Genomic DNA, 24584 nt, shown 5'->3' on the forward strand with positions numbered 1-24584 from the left:
TCTGTTTTCTTGCTATCTGTGTCCCAACTGGGGAGATTTAACCCTTGTTTTGTACTGATGAGCATTGTCACAGAGAAAGAAAATTAGGGGAAATCCAAAATTTTAGAGTTGTCCCCAGAATAAGAGATAAGAGGACATCTTACAATGCAGACACCTGTTTATGGGACAGTATCTTAGAGGGGAAATCTCCTCATTTTGGCTGATTTCCACTAACATCCTGTTGCACATTTGGGAGAGGAAGTGAAGGGAAACTTCCCTAATTATACATGGACAGCAAAAACCCTTTCCAACTCTTCTCAAAAATAAAAACATAGTTTTTGCTAATTAATAAGCAGAATAACTGTTACGATGTCCTTCTCTGCTCCTCCCAACTGCTAAATTCCACATCTAAGATTATAGTGGACTATTGATACGCAATACTGTCCAACAACCCCTAAATTATAATGCGTCATGAAAGTAGCTTAAGATTGATACCAAACTTGGTGGATATATGAATTATGATCAGACCAGGAGGGTAAATACGGCTTGTTAAGGCTTTGACCATCATATCTGGTCCCTTCTTGGTACGTATGTTTTTGTCATAATGAAACAATTGTCACTGTCCAATTCCAAGTTATGAAATTGGGTTGCTATTGTAACTCTGTTTTATGACTACGTGTTTCTCCGAGGTCACCTGGGTCGTTACCATGTCCTGTGTGTTGACCTAAAAAAAACTCACAACAGGGCGCAAAACTAGTAGGGTGGATGATTAGACATTGATATTGTCAAGGTGTACTAGGAAATTGTGTAAAAAAGGGGAGTTTACACTTACGTTTGGATGTGGGGACCAGGAGAGGGGCGGCCTCGCAAGAAGATCGAGTGGTCCAGGGTCAAAGGCTGAAGGAGTTGTGAGAATGATCGGCTGCTGTTGGAGATTGAAGAGCTGTTAGCCGGAGGGGAAGGCGAGGCGGTACTGAGGCAGTGCTGGGTGCTGTGACCGCGTTCGTGTCACTCTCATATGGACCGGAGTGGGGGCAGTTTGTGAGCGGAATACTAAGTATGACTCACTGGTGCTATGGCTGAACAAACACCTGTCTCTGCAGCTGTCAGGACGGTGATTGAACCAGAGAGCAGTCTTGTCCCTTAGAGTTCCCGTGAGAGCGGCACATGTGGCGTCTGGCCGTGTGGGAGAAAGCTATAGTCGGTAGTCTGCTCTGTAGGTCAGGGATGGAGGAAGGACTCGGAAAACACTGGTGTGTTTGGGCAAGCACAGGTCCTCCCACTGTTTTCCAGGGCAGCACACTACGTAGCTCCAATTCCTTTTGCGAGAGCACAACTGAAGGCAACCCAAGATCACTTCAGCTGAATGAAAGGCTGCATTTGTTCTAAGCTGGGGAAGAAGAGAATTGCATACTTAATATTAATTAGCTCAAACTTCCTTACCATCACACCTGACACGGGAATCCTTAATCGCACCTAAAATATAGGTGTGAATGGAGCCTAAAGGTGCCCATACACCTTACGATTATCGGACAAAAACTTTTCTTCCGATGATCGAATAGTCGTACGATTTTCGTACGGCAACCCCCTCCTACCCCGATGATCGCAAGATTAATTTAGCTGTAATTAACGAAAAGCACCTGGAAGAAATGCGGTCATTGATTTGCTGTATTTTCGTTAGCGCAAGTGCAGTGTAGATCGTACGACTTTTGATGGACGGAAACGCCAGCAACCTTAAGAAAATCGTACGATCTAGCAAAGTTTTCAAACATGCTTGACCGTCAAAAGTCGTACGATTGTACAGTACTGTCGGTCGGACACTGCAATGCACACATACGATTATCGGCCAAAAAGTCGATCGCATACGAAAATCGCCCGATAATCGTAAGGTGTATGGGCACCTTTAGAGTACAGATAAAATCACACAAAATCAAATATTTTAAATCTTTACTTGCAGAGTTTGTTTTTTTCATATATTTGTTATGCACCTGCAATGTGCCTTTGAACTCTCTGAGGCCTCATCTACATGGCAATGAAAATGCATGAGCCCAGGTGCATTTGGAGCTAATTTCTAAATACACCTAGAAGCATGTAATGCTGAATGCACACCCAGGTGTTTAGCAGCGTCTAGGTGTATTCAGTATAGCAGATTCTCAGATTACACAAATAAGAATTTTTTGTGTCCAGGGACGATTTAGCCTGGTTTTATGCAGCTTGCACGCAGGAAGGATCTTGGAAGCATAACAGTTGTTTATAGTTCCAGATAACTTATTTTGTGTTTAACGCAGGGAGCCTGTGTGCATAAAGCCTAAAACATTTATCTACTCCAGGAGAGTCAATTCTCTGGTACAGCCCTCTCCCTTCTTGCATGTCATAACCCTCTCCTCTTCTGAGAATGTTTTATTACTGTCTGCTGGCCTGGCTCCTTCATCCCTTCTTTCAGCTTCCTACATAACCATATATGTAGCAGCCAGGAAACGAGGGGGAATACTATAGAATGGGGATTTTACAGGTAAATAACATGCAAAAAATGCATTAAATGCACATATAATATTATAGGATTATTGTTGACATGAATAGTCTGGAGACAGGCGGGGTGATTTACTAACCTAAACACACGCACGCACCAGGTGCCTGTGATTTTCACACAGCAAAACGTATTTATCAACCAAAAAGTCTCTAAAAGCATATTTCCACTAATGCCATATATGGAAAAATCATGCGCATGATGCATATATAATGCTGCTTCACAGTTAAGACAAAAATGGTTAGCTCATGCATTTACATTCCTGCATTCATCAACGCAAGCAACACAACATAGAGCTAATTTACACAACATCACCTTGCAAATCATGCTTGGCTTTCCAGAACACACCTGCTGGGTGTGTACACACTACAAAGGTGTTTAGATTCCACCCATAGATCATGCTGGGAGGGAACACACTACAGAGGTGTATACATGTTTGTGGTGTGTTTATAAGGTTAGTAAATCAACCCCAGGGTCTCTTCAAGAGAATTTTGCCTTAGGTAATTTCATCTATTACTGTACATTTGTTTACGGGTCCTCAAAACTGTCTTTCTTGTTTATGGCATTACTTTAATATTAAAATAAATGTTTTTCACAACTGGGTTAATATGCCTAATCCAGTCTAGCATCAGGGCTGTGGAAAACATTTTACAATAAAGGACCATTACATTCTTTGCTGCTTTGATCAGATCTATTGTGATATTTTTATATCTTTTTGTTTTTGTGGGAAATAGATGCAACAGTAAGACTTAGGTGGTCAAATGTAAAAATGTGTCATCACAATTTTGAAGTAGGACCCCTGAATCAACATTCAGAAAGTTAAAAATAAAATTTACTTTGTATCACCACCAGGGCCTGGGCGCATCTTGGGAAAAAAGTCAGTGTAGTTAAATACACATATGTTGCTTGGCGATTATTTACACACTAAGTGCAAGTGATCATTTGTTGCTTGATGTGGAACAATTTTACTGTTACCCTTTTTTCATGCTTGTTTAAATGCTGGTTCCTTTTTATGTTCTCCTTAGCAAAGGAAATGGGTATATGAGGTGAAATGATGTACTAAGCCTGTATAAATACAAAGATTCACTATCACATTTAAGGCCTTTGTAGTTGGTGATTGAGCTGTTGGTGACATCTGTTTGACATCTGTTTGAGAGGCTTCTCAGATCATTCAAATGCACCTGCCAATGATTTCTGATCTGCAGTTTACCACCTTCTGATCTGCTTCCAACCCGGTTTGCATCCTCTTGCAAAACACACTTGATGTGAACAAAGCCTGTCGACACAGGCTCTAAATTTTAGTTTTTCAGTATAACCATTCACATCCAAAGTTTCACATCCCCAAAAAATAGCTGTTGATTAGTAGCAGTCTGCCATTATTATAAGAACATCCATGGCTGCCAAGGGTAACACTGATTTAACCTCATTTTAAGTTAATTTTTTTTATGTTATCAGCCATTTGGAATCAGGGCAAAATTTTCACAAATGCTTCCATGCCTTTATAGAACTAAAGGGGTAGTTGGAGACGACAGGCCTCTTGTACTGCTCACCACTAACTGGCAAACTGGGTCGCTCACATTTTTAGTGGAAGTAGAAAACATCTTTATGTCATAAGAAGAACATAGAGGCTGCCATGGCTGATCTTCCCTTCTAGGAAAGTTAGTTACCTGGCTGTCATACTGACCCTCTTGCTTCAATACTTTGTCACTGTTCTGGAACATGTAAGTATAACTAACAACGGACGACCGAAATCAAGGCAGAATAATAACAATAAAAATAGTGGGGAACAACAAGGTAGTAAACTTTTGTCCCACAAAAAGAGAGGAATTAAATGTATGTACACCAACGAGGATGTCTGACCTTATTCTGAATTCTCTGTGTTCCTGTTTTGGGTTAGTGACCTAGAAAGTATTGAAGCTTGGGAATCATGCAACCAGCACTTTTTTTGAAGGTCTACAACAGCAGTGTAAGTACTTCCTTCTCCAGATGATTCAAGTCCCAATGCAGAGTATCCAAACTATTTCCTGTCAACCACAATGTCTTTATTTCCAGAAATTGGAAGCTATAATCCTAGGTTTGATCTATAGTGCCACCATCTAGTGTATCTTATACCGGTCACTGTTAGTTCCATTACTTATGCACAAATACACTTTAAAGTACAAGCCCTAACAATGAGCATCTCTTATTTATCCCATGTTGGCCTGATATAACAAAATGTGTTTAATGATGTATGTATCTGTTTTACAAGAGCAAAAACTGTCAGACTTTCAGAGCTGCCCTGTGTCCTCTGCACATTTCCTGTGTTATCGCAGAGTTTGTTATCCCTCCCAGTCCTTGTCTTGGGACTACAAGTCAACTAGTGCCCATGCTTAGAAGTGAAGACAGTTGGCGTGGTTCAGGAGTTTAGTAGTAGAGGTTGGAATAGGCAGGGCTGACACCACTCAGCCCACAATAGAAAATTGAGAGCTGACTGCATTCTGATTTTTCTGTTATTGAAAGCTCTTTAAAGGGATAAAACATGAGTAAATGTGTGTGTGTGTATTGCAGGTATACCCTGCTTATTTATTTTTTTATTTTTTGCCATGATATTCACTTTATTCTGCAAACAACATTGAGGTGCGGGTGTTGCCATTTCTAAAGGTCAATATAACTGCTGGGCTCACCCTGGTTTTAATATATCGTGTTGCTGGTAGCTTTGTTATAATTTAAAACCCAGCTTGATGGACTTAGTAAAAATAATCTATAAATAAATTAAGAAAAAAACAATAAACTGATTAACTACATAGAGCTTAGAATTTGTCATTGAAATCGGTCTGAGTTTACGTAACCCAGTTATACTTTATTTTTTTGTGAAATACCTTTTATGCAATGTAGTTATTAATGCTTTATTACAGGCTGTGAAATGAATGTACACAAACGCTGTGTCCAGAGCGTGCCAAGTTTATGTGGGGTGGACCATACTGAGCGCAGAGGTCGGATGCAAATAAAGATTGAGGCAATTAATGATGAAGAGTTTCAGGTAACAGGTATGTGACAAAACACTTTTTTTTTCAAGTCCTGTCTCTTGTAATAATGAAATATTCTGTTACAATAGTTATCTTTGTACTAGTTCCTTTGCTTTCCCTGCATCACAGTGAACCGTAGAAGACACGCTTTTCTAACAAAGCATGGTTTAGAAGACCGTGTTGAAGGCTGGTAATGATGCTTCTAAATTGTATGTGACACCCTATGGAGTTCAGATCTGTCAGTTAAAATATTCCGTGGTATATGCCACATTGATCTTGTTATTATCTTTTAGACTTCCAGGTGTTTGTTAATTAGCAGAGGTTAGTGTAACTGTCTGATTCTCTTTACATCATCAAAGGAGTGAAAAAGTTGCACACTGAAGTGGAGTTTAGTTACACAAACTTGAATTAGCTGGCTATTACCAAGGCTATAGTAATCAGTAGTTGGGAACTTGTTTTTAGGTCTCCCATATTCTTAAGCATAATCTCATATGACATTTATAGGTGTTTTTTGCAGTAGATGCATTGTGTGTTGGTGTACACTATTCCTTTTACAAAAATATGGACATGAATGTACTTGTGGCTGCTAACAGCTTGTTCTTTTTTGACAACTAAGTACATAAAAGGGCAGTAAAAAGGTATATATGGTGCATGCTCTAATGGGAATCAGGCACTACAGCTTGAACCACTGATAAAACTGATTAAAAATCATCCGTGGCTTGGTCAGTTAACCTTGGTAAACAAAAAAGATAGATGTTAAGGAACACAGTGTTTCACATGAAGGGTCTAATCTGGAAGGGTATGCAGAGGTTGCAGCTCTTTTCAAATTAAGTGTCCTCCTCCCTTGTACTAACCTAAGATTCTGATGACCTTTGCTTGCAAAGGGCCCTTCCCTGACCCCTTATGTCAGTTGCAGCCATCAAGAACTACAGTCTGTTTAATGGAAATAACAGCACTCGTATCCCAAATATACTGACCTTTCAAGACCAGCTCACCAGAATAATATGAACCTTGCAAATTGCTTGTTTAGGTAACAGCCACCACATTTATACCCTCAAGATTCAAGATTTTTCCAGGAGTCCACCTCCAAATTTTTTTTCTTTTAGGGAATGAGGACTGTGTACACGAACATTTTTGGGTGTTCTTTCACTGCTTTTATATACCTTTTGGTATTAGTAGTACAATACCTCCTATGAAAACGTTTCATGTTCTGTAAAGTCTTTGCAGCATAAGCACCTGTAGAATGTTTGAAATAGCATTAAGAACCTCACAAGGATATTGTTTTATAAAGCTTGGCGAACTAAGAGATATAAACTCATGCATCATAGAGTTTATTAAGAACCTGGTAAAACACTGAGAGGGCATTTATCAAATAAATTAGCAACACAATGAGATGCAAATCAGTCTGCCTGTCATTAATAATTTATTGCAAATGTCTGAGACAAATTACGAACTAAAGATTAAGCAGATTTTTACTCCAAAAAAGATAATTAAGAAGTGGTCAGGGGCAGGTTTTTTCCATCAAAGTAATACCTAAAGGTGGCCATACACTCTACAACCATCCCAAGACCTTAGTCTTGCGATGGTTGTACAGGGATTAAAAAAACGTACGATCTGCCTATCTTGGACAGGCAGATCGTACTTGCAATCATCGCAAGCCCGCCCCGCTGAGGGGCGGGCTTGCGATGATCGAGAGGGCGATCTGCCTGTCCAAGATAGGCAGATCGTACGTTTTTTTAATCCCTGTACAACCATCGCAAGACTAAGGTCTTGCGATGGTTGTACAGGGATTAAAAAAACGTACGATCTGCCTATCTTGGACAGGCAGATCGTACTTGCAATCATCGCAAGCCCGCCCCGCTGAGGGGCGGGCTTGCGATGACTGCAATGCACACCGGCACCGTTCGGCAGTTGTCGAACAAGCACGCCACTAACCCAGCCTGCTTGTTCGACAGAAGACGTGCGATCGTACAGTAGAAACGGTCGCATGCCTTCCATACACTTTGTGATTATCGTAAGATCGCGGGATTTCCCGCGATTATCGTACTATAATCGTAAAGTGTTTGGGCACCTTTAGAACAGCAAAAGGAAGAAATTAGGAATCAAGTTGAACTATTTTATAGCAAGTATGTCTCATAATCTCTCACTGGTCCTGTTTAGCATTTTCTTGCTGGGTGACAGAATTTTTACCCCAGAAAAAAAAAAGGTTATCTCATGTTTAGTAGGAATGAGCAAATGAGTTCAGTTCACTGGTAAAGTCTGAAAATTGAGAATCTAAATCCAAACCCTATTGAAGTCTATGGTAGTGGTGGTTGTGTTGGTGGGTGGGGGTGCAATCTTGAAAATCAGCTCTGCCCATTTTCAAAGCTAATTTGCAAGGGATTGTCTATAAGTCCTAGAGTAAACTGTCCTAATGCGTGTATCAACACAACTCATTATTTTTTCTGTCCCAGCTAAGCACATTGTCCGTTCGGCTGCTGGGATTCTTTCCTTTATACTGTATTTTGATGGGTTGGCACATAACAAAGCTCCCACTGTTGGCAATTCTAAGCCACCTGATCTAGATTTGGTGCATTATTGGTAGTCGGTTGTTATAGCTGCAAACATTTGCATAAGGCCTCGTTCACACCAGATTCAGTGCATTCCGGCCCGATTCTGTCCAGAATGCACTGCCTCGCATTGCGACCGTCTCGATTTTTTGTGTGGCAGGAGGGGGCACCGTATCCACGCCCTCCTGCCGAAATGCGATTGGCCGCACATTATGCGATCGGCCGCACAAGGCACATTATGCCTGCGGTCCGGTGCGATCAAAATAGTGCTTGCAGCATTCTGAACGCACCGGACCGCAGGCATAATGTGCCTTGCGATCCTGTGCGGCCGGAGGGCATGGCTACAATGCCATTCACTTCAATGAAGCACCACACCCCCTGACGGGGGCCACCACCCCCCTTTTGCGGCCGGCATACAAAAAGCGAGCCGGCCGCAATGCGAGGCAGTGCGTTCTGGCCAGAATTGGGCTGGAATGCACTGCCTCCGGTGTGACTGAGCCCTTAGACTGCCGTTGCTGAAAATGGGTTGGATTCACTGTGAAACCATGCTCAACCTGAACCCAAAGGCCATCCATAATGTTCAGCACAAAGGGGATGCAAGTGGATTAAATGGGAGCCTCATTTATTTTTAAAATGAAAACAAAACTAGAAAAATAATAAATGATGCTGTTTGTCAGAAAACAAACACAACATTTGGGTCACCACATATAATTGATCACCATTGGAGACGGCATAATGGATTAAATGATTAAATCCTATAAGCTGCCCTGCAGCCATCCTTCTAGTTGTGAAATACAGGCCATGTCTTTACAATTAACGATATGACATGTTGGACTCATCTTAAAACACATAGATTGACAGGCTGATTTTGTAAGCATGGCAATCGCTCTTGGCAAACGCTTTTAAATGACATGTTGTATTTATCATGATCAGTTTTTGTAAACCTGACCAGTACCTTCTATTTCATAGGAAGTCATTAAAGCGCACCTGTATTTTTCTATTTCCAAGGATTTTAGTGTATTTTAGAACATTTGTGTGAATTCCGTCCCATGGATGAGTTAAATCTCATTTTGCTAATCAGCATTATTAACCCCTTCATGACTGAGCTTGTTTTTAGTTTCTGTTCGTAAATGACTGACACACTTTTGAAATTTTTGCTGTGTGATTCTTCCACGTTAGTAATATACTTTCTTACAAAGTGCACCCACACATATCATATATTTTTTTTTTTGGAGGACAGATAGGGCTACATATTTATATCACATATGTGTGTCTAACGCTTCACGTAGGACAAATAAAATATAAAAAAAAGAGGAAAAAACGTTAAAAAAACAGTTTTGATTTGTAGTATTTTTTACAAAACCAGCACAGCTAAAAAAAAAAAATTCAATAAATACATTCATTTATTTGTGCTTTATTTTTTTTTCTTTACACTTTTCACTATTTTTTATAAACTTTTAAAATGTTTATTTTATTTATTTAATTATATCAAGCAGTCATTGTGAATTCATCTCACTATTACTGCTTGATAAATTAATATTTTTTTGGTTATTTTTTTGGTTATTATTAGGCTGTTTCAAACTTCAGAACAGCCAATAATAAGTTAGTGACACTGATCCTGCAGCAGTTCAGGATTCAGCTGTCACTAAATGTTTTCTGAACGTTGCAACAACAATCAGAAAACTGAAACATTCTTCTTTCAGGAATAGATACATTATGTATCTATTCCTGAAAGTGAAAAAAAAAAGCCAGTATACGATCCGAGAGAGATATCTCTAGATCTATACGAGCTATCAGAATGCCGGCTTTTGCCGGCATGTTTGCCCGCTCTGCTTGGACTCTCAGACACCCGATATTAAGGTATCAGGTGTCTGAAAAAGGTTAACCCTTTCATTAATGAATGCCTCTATACTGAGAATCAGCGGTTACCAGCCCTCTAATGCAGCAAATAACTCGTCACGTACAGTGTACGTGACGAGTCATTTGGTCCCTTTGTGGCGGAACGTACAGTGTACGTCTCCCGTCACGAAGGGGTTAAAGAAAAACAATAGCCCACCTTGCCATTAAAACCTGCATTTAGCCTGCCGAGTTTCATAAAAGGCGCACAATAAGCCTCTCATTGTGATTAGTGCCATAGGTTGTACTCTACTTTGTTAAATAAAAACGAATTGGAAACTGATGAGAGATAACAAGCTACTGAGTAGTTCAAATATTTGAATTAAAGTGAAAGGAAATTCTCCCTCCCTCCCCCCCAAAAAAAGAAAAGGCTCTTCAGAACTTTTTTTTCAATAACGTGCTAGTATGCACAGCATATTAGCTCATTATGGCAGTCAGGGCCGGATTTACTCTCTCTGCTGCCTGAAGGCTAGGTTCCTCAATGCACCCCCCTGTATGCAGGCTGAATACAAGTGTTCTCTGCAACATTGCCAAGATCACTTGTACAAAATAAGCGGTGACTTCCCTGCTGTACATTTAGCCTTGCTTGCCCAGAGCATGGCTAAATGCAGAAAACAACTACCCGCCCGGTGCCCGGAACTGCATGTTCCAGGCGTCGGGAGATGGGAATTCCACACCCCTGCTGCCCCGAGGCCGGGCCTCGGTTGACCTTGTGTGAAATCCGGCCCTGATGGCAGTCTTACCTGCCAAGGCAATCCCCTCCAGCGATGTCCATGTTCTCCACTCCCACTAGCACTCACATATTTTTACCAGTCTTCTTCTGGGTTTAAAGTCTTTGGCAGTGTGATAAGGGGGGCCTGAATGACTTAACTCCTGTGTGCGCACATGACAGTTACTTGATCTCGGCTTGGAATTGTGCCAACTAGTAGACATGTAAATTTTGTTTAGTTCCGAATGGATAATCATACAAATTTCATTTAAATTCAGACATTTGGATGCAGATTTTTTTTTTTCTGTTGGGGGTTGCATTATAGGCATGGTCATGTGACTTCCTGTTGTGGATAACCGGAAAAACAAACCAAACCGAATTTCAGATCTGAAATCCAGAGAATTAAAGGAAGAAAAAGAGAGAAACAGAGAGTGTAAATTACTAGATACCTCTGGTCAAACTTTCTTGGGAAGTTTTCTGATTTAAAAGCGTGACTGACAGCTGGCTCTGCCTATCTAGAGGCAGAGCCAGCTGTACCCGCCCCCTCCCCCGTCCGATCCGCCAGTCAGCGCTTGCGGATCGGAGCTACAGCTACAGCTCGCGGTATACTTGTTTTTCCTTCCTAATAAATACCAGTCCATATATGATTTCACTGTAGGTATCAGGCAGACCAAAAATAGCAAAACAGGTGTATATCATTAACCAGTTGACATCCGCGGTGTTAAACCCCCTTCCCATCCAGGCCATTTTTCAGTATTCAGTGCTGCATTGTGTATTCAAAACGGTAACATGAGTTTGCAATTCTATAATATTATGTCAGTCTCCTAGGGAAAACCTATACCTATATGAAGTACAAAACTCTACAAAGGTTCAGTGTTGTGCAGTGCAGATTGCCATTGTTTAAAAAGCAGTCATATTTGCATAGACAAGAATGTTCAGATTTCTAAAATGCTGATGCCTTGCCTGGAAATAAATGAGACTTGGCAGCTTTGTTACAGCTTGAGATGCATGGCTAACTGTTTAATTGTTTTAGACTCAATCCATTCAGCTTCAAATAAGCATAATGTGCCGTTATTTGTCTATGTCGCCACCTTGTGGAAAACATGACCCATCACACGTTATTCGCACACCTGATAGAAGTGATACCCCTTAGCAACAAGCTATAGTTAAAAATAACCTTTATGCTAAACTTGGAAATCTCTCTCCTGATGTGTGTGCGCATAAAAACAGTATTCAAGCTGTCCTCAGAGCTGAGCATTGCAATCATGCTGTGGCATGAATGTAGATCATTCTGCATTCATCACTCCGTAGATCAATAATAAATTGGAAGAGATGACAGCCAGAGCTTGTAACTCTGCTCATACGATCTGGTAATATTCTTAAGAAAAGAAAATCATAATATATCAAATCTACTTGCCTTAAATCCATATTTTAATATTTATCTATGCTGTGTGGACTCTGGTAAATTACATAATGTTGAGTTTACAAAGCTTTAACACCTGATACGTATCTTTATTTCAGCCACGTGACTAATTTTAAAATGTAATTGATCTCACCTGAAAGTAACTTCCACTTTTTTGAAAAGGTGTCTTTATCCTGGTGTGTTATCTTTGGAAATCAAGTCTTAAAGCTACATGAATAACTGGTTTGCTTCCATTGGTCTAAGTGCTTACTGGTTGTCTGAATTAAGCTGCCCATACACCTTACAACCATCGCACGACTTTTGTTGTGTGATGGTTGTAAGGTGATTAAAATTTTGTACGATCTGCCCATCTCGGACAGGCAGATCACACTTGCGATCATCGCAAGCCCTCCCCACTGAGGGGAGGGCTTCCGATGATTGCAGTGCTGAGCGGGCAGTGTGCGCTTGCGCACAACGGCCCGTGCGGCATTCGTCTTTCAAGCATGCCACCAACTCGCCGAAAATCGTACGATTTTCATTAGGTTTTCCAGCACGCTCGGAAGATGAAAGTCGTGCGACCTTACAGTAGAAGCGGTCGCACACTGCCCATACACCTGCCGATTATCGTACGATCGCGAGATCACCCGATAATCGGCAGGTGGGGGTTCTTAAATTATAGGACCGTTTTTATTATAAGCTTTATTTAAGCTGCTATGAAATCATAAAACATACTTAACACATGCTGCAATTAAATGTACATTCTACGTACATTACACATATACAGTAATACCTTGGTTTACGAGTATAATTCGTTCCGGCAGCATGCTTGTAATCCAAAGCACTTGTATATCAAAGCGAATTTCCCCATAGGAAATAATGGAAATTCAGATGATTCGTTCCACAACCCAAAAATATTCATATACAAATGATTACAATACTGTACTGTAATATAATACTGTACAAAATATAAAGAAAAATAAACCAATTACTGGTACCTTCGTGGCTGGTGTGAGGGAGACAAGAGGATTATTGTGTAGGACAACTTTCACTATCACTAACGGAATCACTGCTATCTCTTGACTCAATGGAATCTTTTTCATTTTCTGAAACCTTAACAAGGAATCTATCCAATGTGACATTGCATTGTCGTTAAACAGACTCATCGCTCGCACTGCTATAGCCTTATTCGGTGGTGGTTTTCTACAAAATGTTGCTCTTATTGCAAGACATTGCTTGTATATCAAGGCAAAATTTTTCAGAAATGTTTGCTTGTCTTGCAAAACACTCTCAAACCAAGTTACTTGTAAACCAAGGTATTACTGTATTACATTTACATGGCATATACATTACTAGTTTATAAACCATAATCATTACCACAGACCTCAAGCGACTGCCAGCAAGCAAGCAAGCGGTGGCTTGGAAGCAGGGGCGAGCAATCAGCTGGCTTCTAGGAACATTCTGCAGGTGCTTGCAGCACAGTTGGTGTGGCACAATGATTGTGCATGGGTCAGTGAAGGCCAAAGGCCATTGCTACTTCACTAAGTCAGTCCTGGGGGGGGTTCAGCTTCCTCAAATTATAAGATTTTATCTAGCAGACACACAAAGGTTTGAAAAAAATATACCGGCCATATCATTCCTAAACCAATCCTTTACCCTGAGCAATACCGATTTTGTTGTTCAACACCATATGGATGAAAACCATGTTTTCAAAAGACTTATAATTGGTAAAAAATTCACACAAACCGCTTAGCATACACTTATTGGGATTTTTTTTAACCAAAAATATTTAGCACAATACATTTTGGCCTAATTTTAGGAAGAAATGTTATTGATATTTTGTATAACAACAGACTCCTGAAGTATATCACCCCCAGTGTTCCTATAGGGCAGACCTGGGCATGTGCTGCTACGACAGCCATAACCTGTACGTTATTACTGAAAGGAGGGAACCCCCAACACCACCACCATGGGGAGAATCTAAACCTTTTTAATGTTCCTGTTTGAAAAAAAAAAAATATATATATAACTGGTCGATGGTATTCTGCATTGTGCTACTGTATTATATAGCGGCACACTGCAGAACACCAAACAACAAATCCCAGCAATAATACATTAAACAGCCTTTATAATGTACTATTGCTGGGCTTTGGTGTTCCTCTATAACTGGTCAGTGGTATTCTGTATTGTGCCATATAATCATTATACTATACAGCGCAATGGAGAATAACACCAGCTATAGAGAAATACATCAGATCCCAGCAATAGTACATTATATACAGTGCAATGCAGAATACCAGCAGCTACAGAGGACTACAAATCCCAGCAATAGTACATTATTGAAATATATACTATTGCTGGCATTTGTTGTATTCCTATATAGCTGCTGGTATTCTGTATTGTGCCGTATAATCATTATACAGCGCACTGCAGAATACCACCAGCTATAGAGGACTACAAATCCCAGCAATAATTAATTATACAGCAATGCAGAATAACGCCAGCTACAGAGGACTACAAATCCCAGCAATAGCACATTATAGTATAATGTACTATTGCTGCAATTTGCTGTATTCCTCTATAGCTGCTGGTATTCTGCATTGCGCCGCTTTATAATGTACTATATTGCACACCACACTTTTTTTTCTACATCCACCGCTCCAAGCTTGCTCCCGTGATCGACTACAATCTCAATATAAACTAGTAGTGCCATCACTGGAGCCTTTTTTTTTTATCCGATTAACCGAACAACTAATTGATTTTGAAAATAATCGTTAGCTGCAACTCTACTAAACTAAAAAAAGACTAAAATCAAAAACAGATTGAACAATAGGCCAGCATAGAGAGAGAGTTTTCTGTGTAATGATGAATCTTCTGTCCCAATTGCTGTAGGGTTGAAACGGTGAAGGAAGGAATGCCAGAGAAAGGAACTGCGTGATGCAATTTTCTCTCTGTTGTGCAATAACTCTTTGACTTTATTCCCCCCTATTTTACCAAAAATATAACAGAAGAGAGATTAAAAGGTTCTAATATCCCCAAGCTGCAACGCTGGCCATTCAACGATTAGACACTAACAGGTTGTTTTTTTTCTTTTTTCTAACCTGATGTTTATCCACTGTTTAGAGAAGGCTCTGCTTGCTGCTGATCTAATCATTACTGAACACAGGAGGGATGCTACATTTCCCTACAGTGCAAAATGTGAACTTTGATATATCATGGTTATTAAAAAAAAAACTACCATAGGCATAAGTGCTTTTACAATAAAATAGATCTGTAAACAAAAAACTCATAGTTGGTAAAACATAGTGACACAATGGCTAAAGCAGATACAGAATGCCATATATTGGCTACTTCTAACGTCAGGCTGGGGGAGAGCAGGTCATCAGTTGTAGGGCACATCTGATTGCTATTGACCTAATAAAAATAATTACCTAACGCATAGAGCTTGTTCACACCATGTCTGGATCATGTCCAGTCCAGAACAGTTTCTTCCCAGACCAAGAAAGCATCCCAATGTATCACTATGGTATTTCTGGGCTCTGTTCACGCCAGCGCAATCCGCTCCGGACCAGACGAAACCGATACTGCTTGTCTCATTTTCTCTACTCTGAAACACGTGGAAATGCATCAAAAACACATACAAACGCATTCAAATGCCCTGGAACACATTGGACCGCACCTGAAAGCACTTTTTAGGGCTAGTTCACACCATATACAGAACGTTCCAGCAGGATTCACTGCTGGAATGCACTGAACGCAGGGAGCCAGCCGGGATGCAATACAGTGTGTTCCAGCAGCGAATCGTGCTGGGACAAGTTGTAAATGGTGTAAACTAGCCCTAAAGCTAAAAAAAAATGCTCCAGAACACGGTAAAATTGCGGTAAAACGCAATACACCACATTCCAGATCTAGTCCGCAAAATGGCGTGAACCTGGCCATAGAGCAGACTTAAAGTTCAATTGAAGGCTCCTGTATGACAGTCTGAACAAGTATTAAATCCAGTTATTATGTGAAGCATGCCTTATACCTGGGAAAATAAATCTACTCTGGTATTGTCGGTGTTTAGAGCTATGCTATGTAAAATGTGTGCTAAAATTATGGTCTAGTACAGGGGTGGACAGATGCATCATTTTAAAGGGTTTCAGGAACTGGGCCACAAATTATCTGGAACATAAAGGATGTGTGCTAAGTTGTCCAATAAGGCAATATCGAGTTCCTGATTTTTAAACAATATCCTACATTTTTTCAATTAGAGCAGAGTTGGTTTCTTTTTTTTTTTATTAATATTTATTAACAATTTTTTTTACTTCTTGACAAAACAATACATTAAAAATACAGTTACATACCATACAAAACAAACAACCCGAAATTATTCCCTAAAGAGGAGAGGAAGGCAAAAGAAAAAGGAGATGACAAATATATAAATAAAATCGACACTTTCTACAACTGTATATATACTCACACATACCTACAGAAACATAATCCGTGTTTCATATTTTATCAATTTGCAAATCTAGTTTTCTTCAAAACCATAAAAATTCATCGGTGATTACAATCAATGTGTGTATTTACTATAATTAGTAAACAAAGGTATTTTGCTTGTATTTAAACATTCATATACAATATGATGTGCTATCAACAACAAATAATTAATACTTAAACATGTGTAAACAATCCTCTTCCTTAAAATGAATTTACAATCACTAAGAGTTTGTGAAAACGTGTTTTGTCTCAGCGGTCACTAACTGCAGCTTCTGTCTTAGAAGCTGAAACACCAAACAACAAATCCCAGCAATAATACATTAAACAGCCTTTATAATGTACTATTGCTGGGCTTTGGTGTTCCTCTATAACTGGTCAGTGGTATTCTGTATTGTGCCATATAATCATTATACTATACAGCGCAATGGAGAATAACACCAGCTATAGAGAAATACATCAGATCCCAGCAATAGTACATTATATACAGTGCAATGCAGAATACCAGCAGCTACAGAGGACTACAAATCCCAGCAATAGTACATTATTGAAATATATACTATTGCTGGCATTTGTTGTATTCCTATATAGCTGCTGGTATTCTGTATTGTGCCGTATAATCATTATACAGCGCACTGCAGAATACCACCAGCTATAGAGGACTACAAATCCCAGCAATAATTAATTATACAGCAATGCAGAATAACGCCAGCTACAGAGGACTACAAATCCCAGCAATAGCACATTATAGTATAATGTACTATTGCTGCAATTTGCTGTATTCCTCTATAGCTGCTGGTATTCTGCATTGCGCCGCTTTATAATGTACTATATTGCACACCACACTTTTTTTTCTACATCCACCGCTCCAAGCTTGCTCCCGTGATCGACTACAATCTCAATATAAACTAGTAGTGCCATCACTGGAGCCTTTTTTTTTATCCGATTAACCGAACAACTAATTGATTTTGAAAATAATCGTTAGCTGCAACTCTACTAAACTAAAAAAAGACTAAAATCAAAAACAGATTGAACAATAGGCCAGCATAGAGAGAGAGTTTTCTGTGTAATGATGAATCTTCTGTCCCAATTGCTGTAGGGTTGAAACGGTGAAGGAAGGAATGCCAGAGAAAGGAACTGCGTGATGCAATTTTCTCTCTGTTGTGCAATAACTCTTTGACTTTATTCCCCCCTATTTTACCAAAAATATAACAGAAGAGAGATTAAAAGGTTCTAATATCCCCAAGCTGCAACGCTGGCCATTCAACGATTAGACACTAACAGGTTGTTTTTTTTCTTTTTTCTAACCTGATGTTTATCCACTGTTTAGAGAAGGCTCTGCTTGCTGCTGATCTAATCATTACTGAACACAGGAGGGATGCTACATTTCCCTACAGTGCAAAATGTGAACTTTGATATATCATGGTTATTAAAAAAAAAACTACCATAGGCATAAGTGCTTTTACAATAAAATAGATCTGTAAACAAAAAACTCATAGTTGGTAAAACATAGTGACACAATGGCTAAAGCAGATACAGAATGCCATATATTGGCTACTTCTAACGTCAGGCTGGGGGAGAGCAGGTCATCAGTTGTAGGGCACATCTGATTGCTATTGACCTAATAAAAATAATTACCTAACGCATAGAGCTTGTTCACACCATGTCTGGATCATGTCCAGTCCAGAACAGTTTCTTCCCAGACCAAGAAAGCATCCCAATGTATCACTATGGTATTTCTGGGCTCTGTTCACGCCAGCGCAATCCGCTCCGGACCAGACGAAACCGATACTGCTTGTCTCATTTTCTCTACTCTGAAACACGTGGAAATGCATCAAAAACACATACAAACGCATTCAAATGCCCTGGAACACATTGGACCGCACCTGAAAGCACTTTTTAGGGCTAGTTCACACCATATACAGAACGTTCCAGCAGGATTCACTGCTGGAATGCACTGAACGCAGGGAGCCAGCCGGGATGCAATACAGTGTGTTCCAGCAGCGAATCGTGCTGGGACAAGTTGTAAATGGTGTAAACTAGCCCTAAAGCTAAAAAAAAATGCTCCAGAACACGGTAAAATTGCGGTAAAACGCAATACACCACATTCCAGATCTAGTCCGCAAAATGGCGTGAACCTGGCCATAGAGCAGACTTAAAGTTCAATTGAAGGCTCCTGTATGACAGTCTGAACAAGTATTAAATCCAGTTATTATGTGAAGCATGCCTTATACCTGGGAAAATAAATCTACTCTGGTATTGTCGGTGTTTAGAGCTATGCTATGTAAAATGTGTGCTAAAATTATGGTCTAGTACAGGGGTGGACAGATGCATCATTTTAAAGGGTTTCAGGAACTGGGCCACAAATTATCTGGAACATAAAGGATGTGTGCTAAGTTGTCCAATAAGGCAATATCGAGTTCCTGATTTTTAAACAATATCCTACATTTTTTCAATTAGAGCAGAGTTGGTTTCTTTTTTTTTTTATTAATATTTATTAACAATTTTTTTTACTTCTTGACAAAACAATACATTAAAAATACAGTTACATACCATACAAAACAAACAACCCGAAATTATTCCCTAAAGAGGAGAGGAAGGCAAAAGAAAAAGGAGATGACAAATATATAAATAAAATCGACACTTTCTACAACTGTATATATACTCACACATACCTACAGAAACATAATCCGTGTTTCATATTTTATCAATTTGCAAATCTAGTTTTCTTCAAAACCATAAAAATTCATCGGTGATTACAATCAATGTGTGTATTTACTATAATTAGTAAACAAAGGTATTTTGCTTGTATTTAAACATTCATATACAATATGATGTGCTATCAACAACAAATAATTAATACTTAAACATGTGTAAACAATCCTCTTCCTTAAAATGAATTTACAATCACTAAGAGTTTGTGAAAACGTGTTTTGTCTCAGCGGTCACTAACTGCAGCTTCTGTCTTAGAAGCTGTGACAGAAGCTACAGTCTCGAGTGCTCCATAAGGCGCGCCGGACCTCCCTGCGTCCTATGGTCCGGTGCGTCTTATGGACCGCAAAATACGGTATATAACCTAACCGTGTCCCAGGGGCGTCCCGAGGCTGGGTGACAGCCGGAGCGGTAACCGAGTGTCACCCCGCCGAGATGTCACTGAGCATGCGCGTGACGTCACCAGTATTCTGATACCTGCCGACGGCCATCTTGGTGATGGACGCCGGCAGAGAGAGAAGGGGACAGTCACCCGGCGGGATAAGGTATGCCGCCGGGTCCCCTCCTCTCTCCTGATACTGTCGGGCGTTCGGTCCATGACCGAGCACCTGACTTTTCAGAGGGCGCTTGACTTTTCAGAGGGTGAGTCATTTTGATGTCACCCTTCCAATGGTGTCACCCAGGTGCGGGCCGCACCCCCCGCACCCCCTTTGTGACGCCACTGCTGTGTCCTATTTGCTACTACAGTGCATATTTAATAACTTTAAGCATATGTAGAATTCATGAGTAATTATTATTATAATCAACCATGTGTATGTGCTATAATTAATAAACAAATGAGGTCCACTTTTAAACAATCGTTTAGTTAAACTTTAAAGTGCAGATCAGATTAAATATTAAACCTAATTTTAATTCCACTAATATGCCTTTCCCCTCCCTCCTCCCCTCCAAAAAACAAACAAACAACCACCCCATCAAACATACACACATAGTACCTCCTGACTTTACTCCTTATTGTTTAATCCCTCTAAACCTCTCTTTTTCTTTTCTTTTTAGGTAATTTAGATTTTACACCACAGATGGGGCCAAACCCGGTATTGACAACCATGGTTTCCATATCATATTAAATTTCTGGGGGCACCCTCTATGTTTAAAAAACAGTTTTTCTTTTAATCATACCAAGTCGACTTGCTTACGCCACTCCTCTACTGTGGGTGAACTGGGGGACGCCCATTTAAAGGCAATCAATTGTCTAGCTAAAAGCAAAAGTCTTATAATAATATCCATGAATCCTGAGGTCTGTTTTTCTTCTTCAACATATTTTAGGAGACAGATTCTAGGATCCAGGGGTAACTTAACTCTGAATACTTGATTAATAAAATAACTCCTACACTCCTCACTCCTCACTCCTACATCTAGGACAGTTCCCAGTCTCCTGTCTATCCCATCTAAACATCTTTAAGGGAGTATAGTAGGTACGGTGCAAAATAAATAATTGAGTCAGACATTGACTAGAGGAGAGGGAGGATTTAAAGGTGTTTACCAAAACAGTTGACCAAGCCTCCTCTGTAAATGCCCCCATGTTCTCTTTCCAACCTTTCCTACATGTCAATGTCCTATCATTCGACCATGATCTTAATAAGCCTTCATACAATCTGGATATTGCACCCTTCTTATGATTGGATTTTGCAACCATAGTCACTAATGGAGTATTAATAACATCAAGATTTCGAGAACGTCTCTGAGATTCCAGAGCATGCCTTAGTTGTAAGTATTTAAAAAATTGAGCATTGGGTAATTGAAAATCTTCCTTCAACCTTTCAAAGGATTCCAAATTGCCCTCTTCAAATAACTGATATACAAATTGCAGTCCTCTATACCTCCAACTCTCAAAGTCTACCAATTTCTGCAATTCTGGCAGAAAAGAATTAAACCATATCGGAGTAACCGAGGTAATACCTTCATATTTCATTATTGATTTCATCAATTGACAGACTTTAGCCATCATAGACAATGTAGGATATTCTGAACAAGACGAGATAATACCTGCTTCTAACTGAGAGAGAAGAGGGTAATTAGATGATAAAAACAACAAAATTGCTTGAACTGGGTCTTCCCCGCTAATATTACCCCATCCTAACATATGTTGTAGCTGTGATGCTACAAAATATAATCTTGGGTGAGGTATAGCTACACCCCCATTCTCCTTGGACTTCTGTAACGTATTCAGTTTTATTCGAGAGTGTTTTTTCTTTCAAATTAGTTCCCTAAAGAGAGTATCTATTTTAGCAAACCATTTCAAAGAGTTATGCAAAATAATTGTGGCGCCCACACCATTTTGATCAAATTTGCCCTCCCTATAACAGTAAGGGGAAGTTTACACCAACTTGTACTTTTTTGCTTAAACCTTAACAGTAGGGGTTTAATATTAAGAATTGGATAGTCTGTAATTCTTGCCGAGATCTCCATTCCCAAATATTTAAAAGTATCTACTATCTGTATTTGAGATGCAGAGGATGGTATTGGCTCCAAAATGGGATCTAATGGCAAGATTAGACACTTATCCCAGTTAATTCTAAGCCCTGAAAACCTGCCATAATATATAATTAAAGACATTAAAGCTGATAATGACTTTCCTGAGTCTCCCAAAAAGAAGAGTACATCGTCTGCATAAAGATTGATTTTTTCTTCCTTATCTCCTCTTCTAAATCCCACTATATCTCTATTTTGTCTTATTGCAATTGCCATGGGCTCTATTGCTAAAGCAAAAAGCAATGGTGACAGTGGACATCCCTGCCGAGTTCCCCTACTTAGGGTAAATGACCCAGAAATACAGTTATTAAGGCAAATACATGCCTTGGGTACAGCATACAGTAATTTAACCCATTTAATAAAGGAGGGGCCCAAACCAAAGGCTTCTAACACCGACCATAAGTATGGCCACTCCACTCTGTCAAATGCCTTAACTGCATCCAATGCTAGAATAATCCTATTACCTGTGTTGTCTATTGGAATAAATGTCTAATATTTACTGCAGTAGATCTAGTTGGAATAAATCCATACTGGTCTACATGTACAATTTTATGTATAATTTTAGATAAACGATTGGCCAACATTTTAGCCAATAGTTTTATTTACAAATTAAGTAATGAAATTGGTCGATAAGATTCTACGTTTAATTTATCTTTACCTGGTTTAGGCAGCACAATAATCATTGCTTCTACCATAGAGGTGGGCAAAGAGCCTTCTTCAAACGCACGATTAAATACTGCTAAAAGCTCAGGTACAATAACTTGACCATAGTCTTTATAAATTTCAGAAGGTAATCCATCTGCACCTGGAGCTTTGTTATTTGAGGTGGATATTAACGCTCTTTGTAACTCTTCTAGGGTAAAAGGGGAATTTAACTTGTCTTTAGCCTCTTCGGTTAAACAAGGGAATTTCAATAAACCAATAAACTCCTGGAGTAGCTCCGGTGGATATGAGGCTTCAGATGTATATAAATGTCTATAAAATGTACTAAATGAGCCAACAATATTTTCCACTTCTCCTGTTAATATACCGTCTGCTTGGCGGATCTGTACAATATTTCTAGAATCCCTTTGTGAGCTTGCTATAACTGCAAGGTAATGTCCAATACTCTCACCCTCCTCAAAATATCTTTGTGCTGAAGAAATGCATTTTGACTCCGCCCTAGACATTGAGACATTTTTATATAACCCCTGTGCATCCTTCCATTTCCGAAAATTATCACGAGTAGGGTATGCAACATATAATTCCTCTGCTACTTTCACATCTGCCCGCATCGAAGCCTCCCATTTAGCAGAAGAGTTTTTTTTAAATAGAAATATCCTTAACAATCAGACCTCGAAGGTATGCCTTCATAGCGTCCCATACCATAGCAGGATGAGCAGTATTTAAATTCCTCTGGAAAAACTAAATAAGTTTGGAAGACATATCAGACTTCGATATTAATTGAATCCAGTATGAATTTGCCTTCCAAGGGGGTCTAGGAAGTAAAAGATTATAATTAATTAAGATTTTTAATGGGGAGTGATCTGAAATTCCCCTAGAATCGTATTGTGAATTTTTAACAAATGGTATCATCCCTTCTGAACAAAGGCCAATAGCTATACGAGAAAAACCTGGTATGTTGACGAACAGCAAGAGTACTGACGAGTCTTTGGGTGCTGCATATGCCATATATCAACTAGTCCCATTTCCTTAACATATCTAGCAAAGGCAGTCTCAGATCCCTCTACTTTAGTGTTATTTGGGTTAAAACGATCCCATGCAGAGTGCATAACATTATTAAAATCTCCTATAACTATATATGGTATCCCAGGATACAAGACCAAAAATGAAAAGAAGCAACAAAGTACTTCATGCGAATATGGTGGGGGCACATAAACATTGGCCAGAATACATTGTACTCCAGCGATATTACATACTAAAAAAATGTAACACCCTTGAGAATCCACCTTAACTTGTCTACAAGAAAATGACACTGCCGATGATATTAAAATACTAACCCCCCTAGAATATGAAGAATGCAATGAGTGAAAGGCATGTTTATATGTGAGTTTTGAAAGATAAGAAACATTTTCCTTAGTAAGGTGTGTTTCCTGTAAATGGACCACTGGGGTTTGGTATTGTAACAAAGTAGTGAACATAGCCCGTCTCTTAACAGGATCCACCAACCCTCTCACATTCCACGAAATAAGATCAAATTTACCCATGATTTCTATATATATATATAAAAAGGAAAAATGTGTATTATTGGCACCCTCAATAAATGTTTTACCCAAATAACATGCCATTGCAACAAGAGAGGAGGTATTTCGCAGTAGAGTACACACACACACGAAAAAAAAACCCGACCCCCCCCCATACATACAGTTTAACAAAACCAGATAAGACATTAAACAAAACAAAAAATCCACTCGAGAAAACACACAAGGCGCATTTCCCTTACTTGGCTGCTGAGCACTGTCTTCTAAGCAACTAACTAAAAAGACCAATCTTCCTGCAATCAAGATACTAAGGAAAGCATATATTTCTGTGCCACATATTCAATTAAGTCTACTAAAAATAATGTATGTTTTATCGCTCTGACATATAGATCTTTCTTTATGATCAAGATACTACTGCTTCAGGATTATCAAAAAACTGCATTACACCTGCTGCAGTCACTCTCAGTCTTGCTGGATATAGCATAGCATATGGTAGACATAGATTGCGTAGTCTGTGCTTAACATCCAGATATTTACTCCGTTGCTTTTGCACCTCCGCTGAAAAGTCCGGAAAAAAAGATATCCTAGATCCTTCA

The 24584-nt window shown here is 39.4% G+C and overlaps 1 protein-coding gene across 3 annotated transcripts in view; it reads left to right on the forward strand.

Moving 5' to 3' along the window:
* PRKCG (protein kinase C gamma) overlaps positions 1-24584 on the forward strand; it is a 338573-nt gene that overhangs the window by 215916 nt on the left and 98073 nt on the right. For all 3 annotated transcript variants that reach the window (XM_018569099.1, XM_018569100.1, XM_018569101.1), the window contains exon 5: positions 5401-5532. In XM_018569099.1, coding sequence (XP_018424601.1) covers positions 5401-5532 — 132 coding nt within the window. The remainder of the gene's footprint in view (positions 1-5400; positions 5533-24584) is intronic.

Source organism: Nanorana parkeri, unplaced genomic scaffold (assembly GCF_000935625.1).
Source record: "Nanorana parkeri isolate BGI_ZX_2015 unplaced genomic scaffold, ASM93562v1 scaffold1287, whole genome shotgun sequence".
NCBI lineage: Eukaryota > Metazoa > Chordata > Amphibia > Anura > Dicroglossidae > Nanorana > Nanorana parkeri.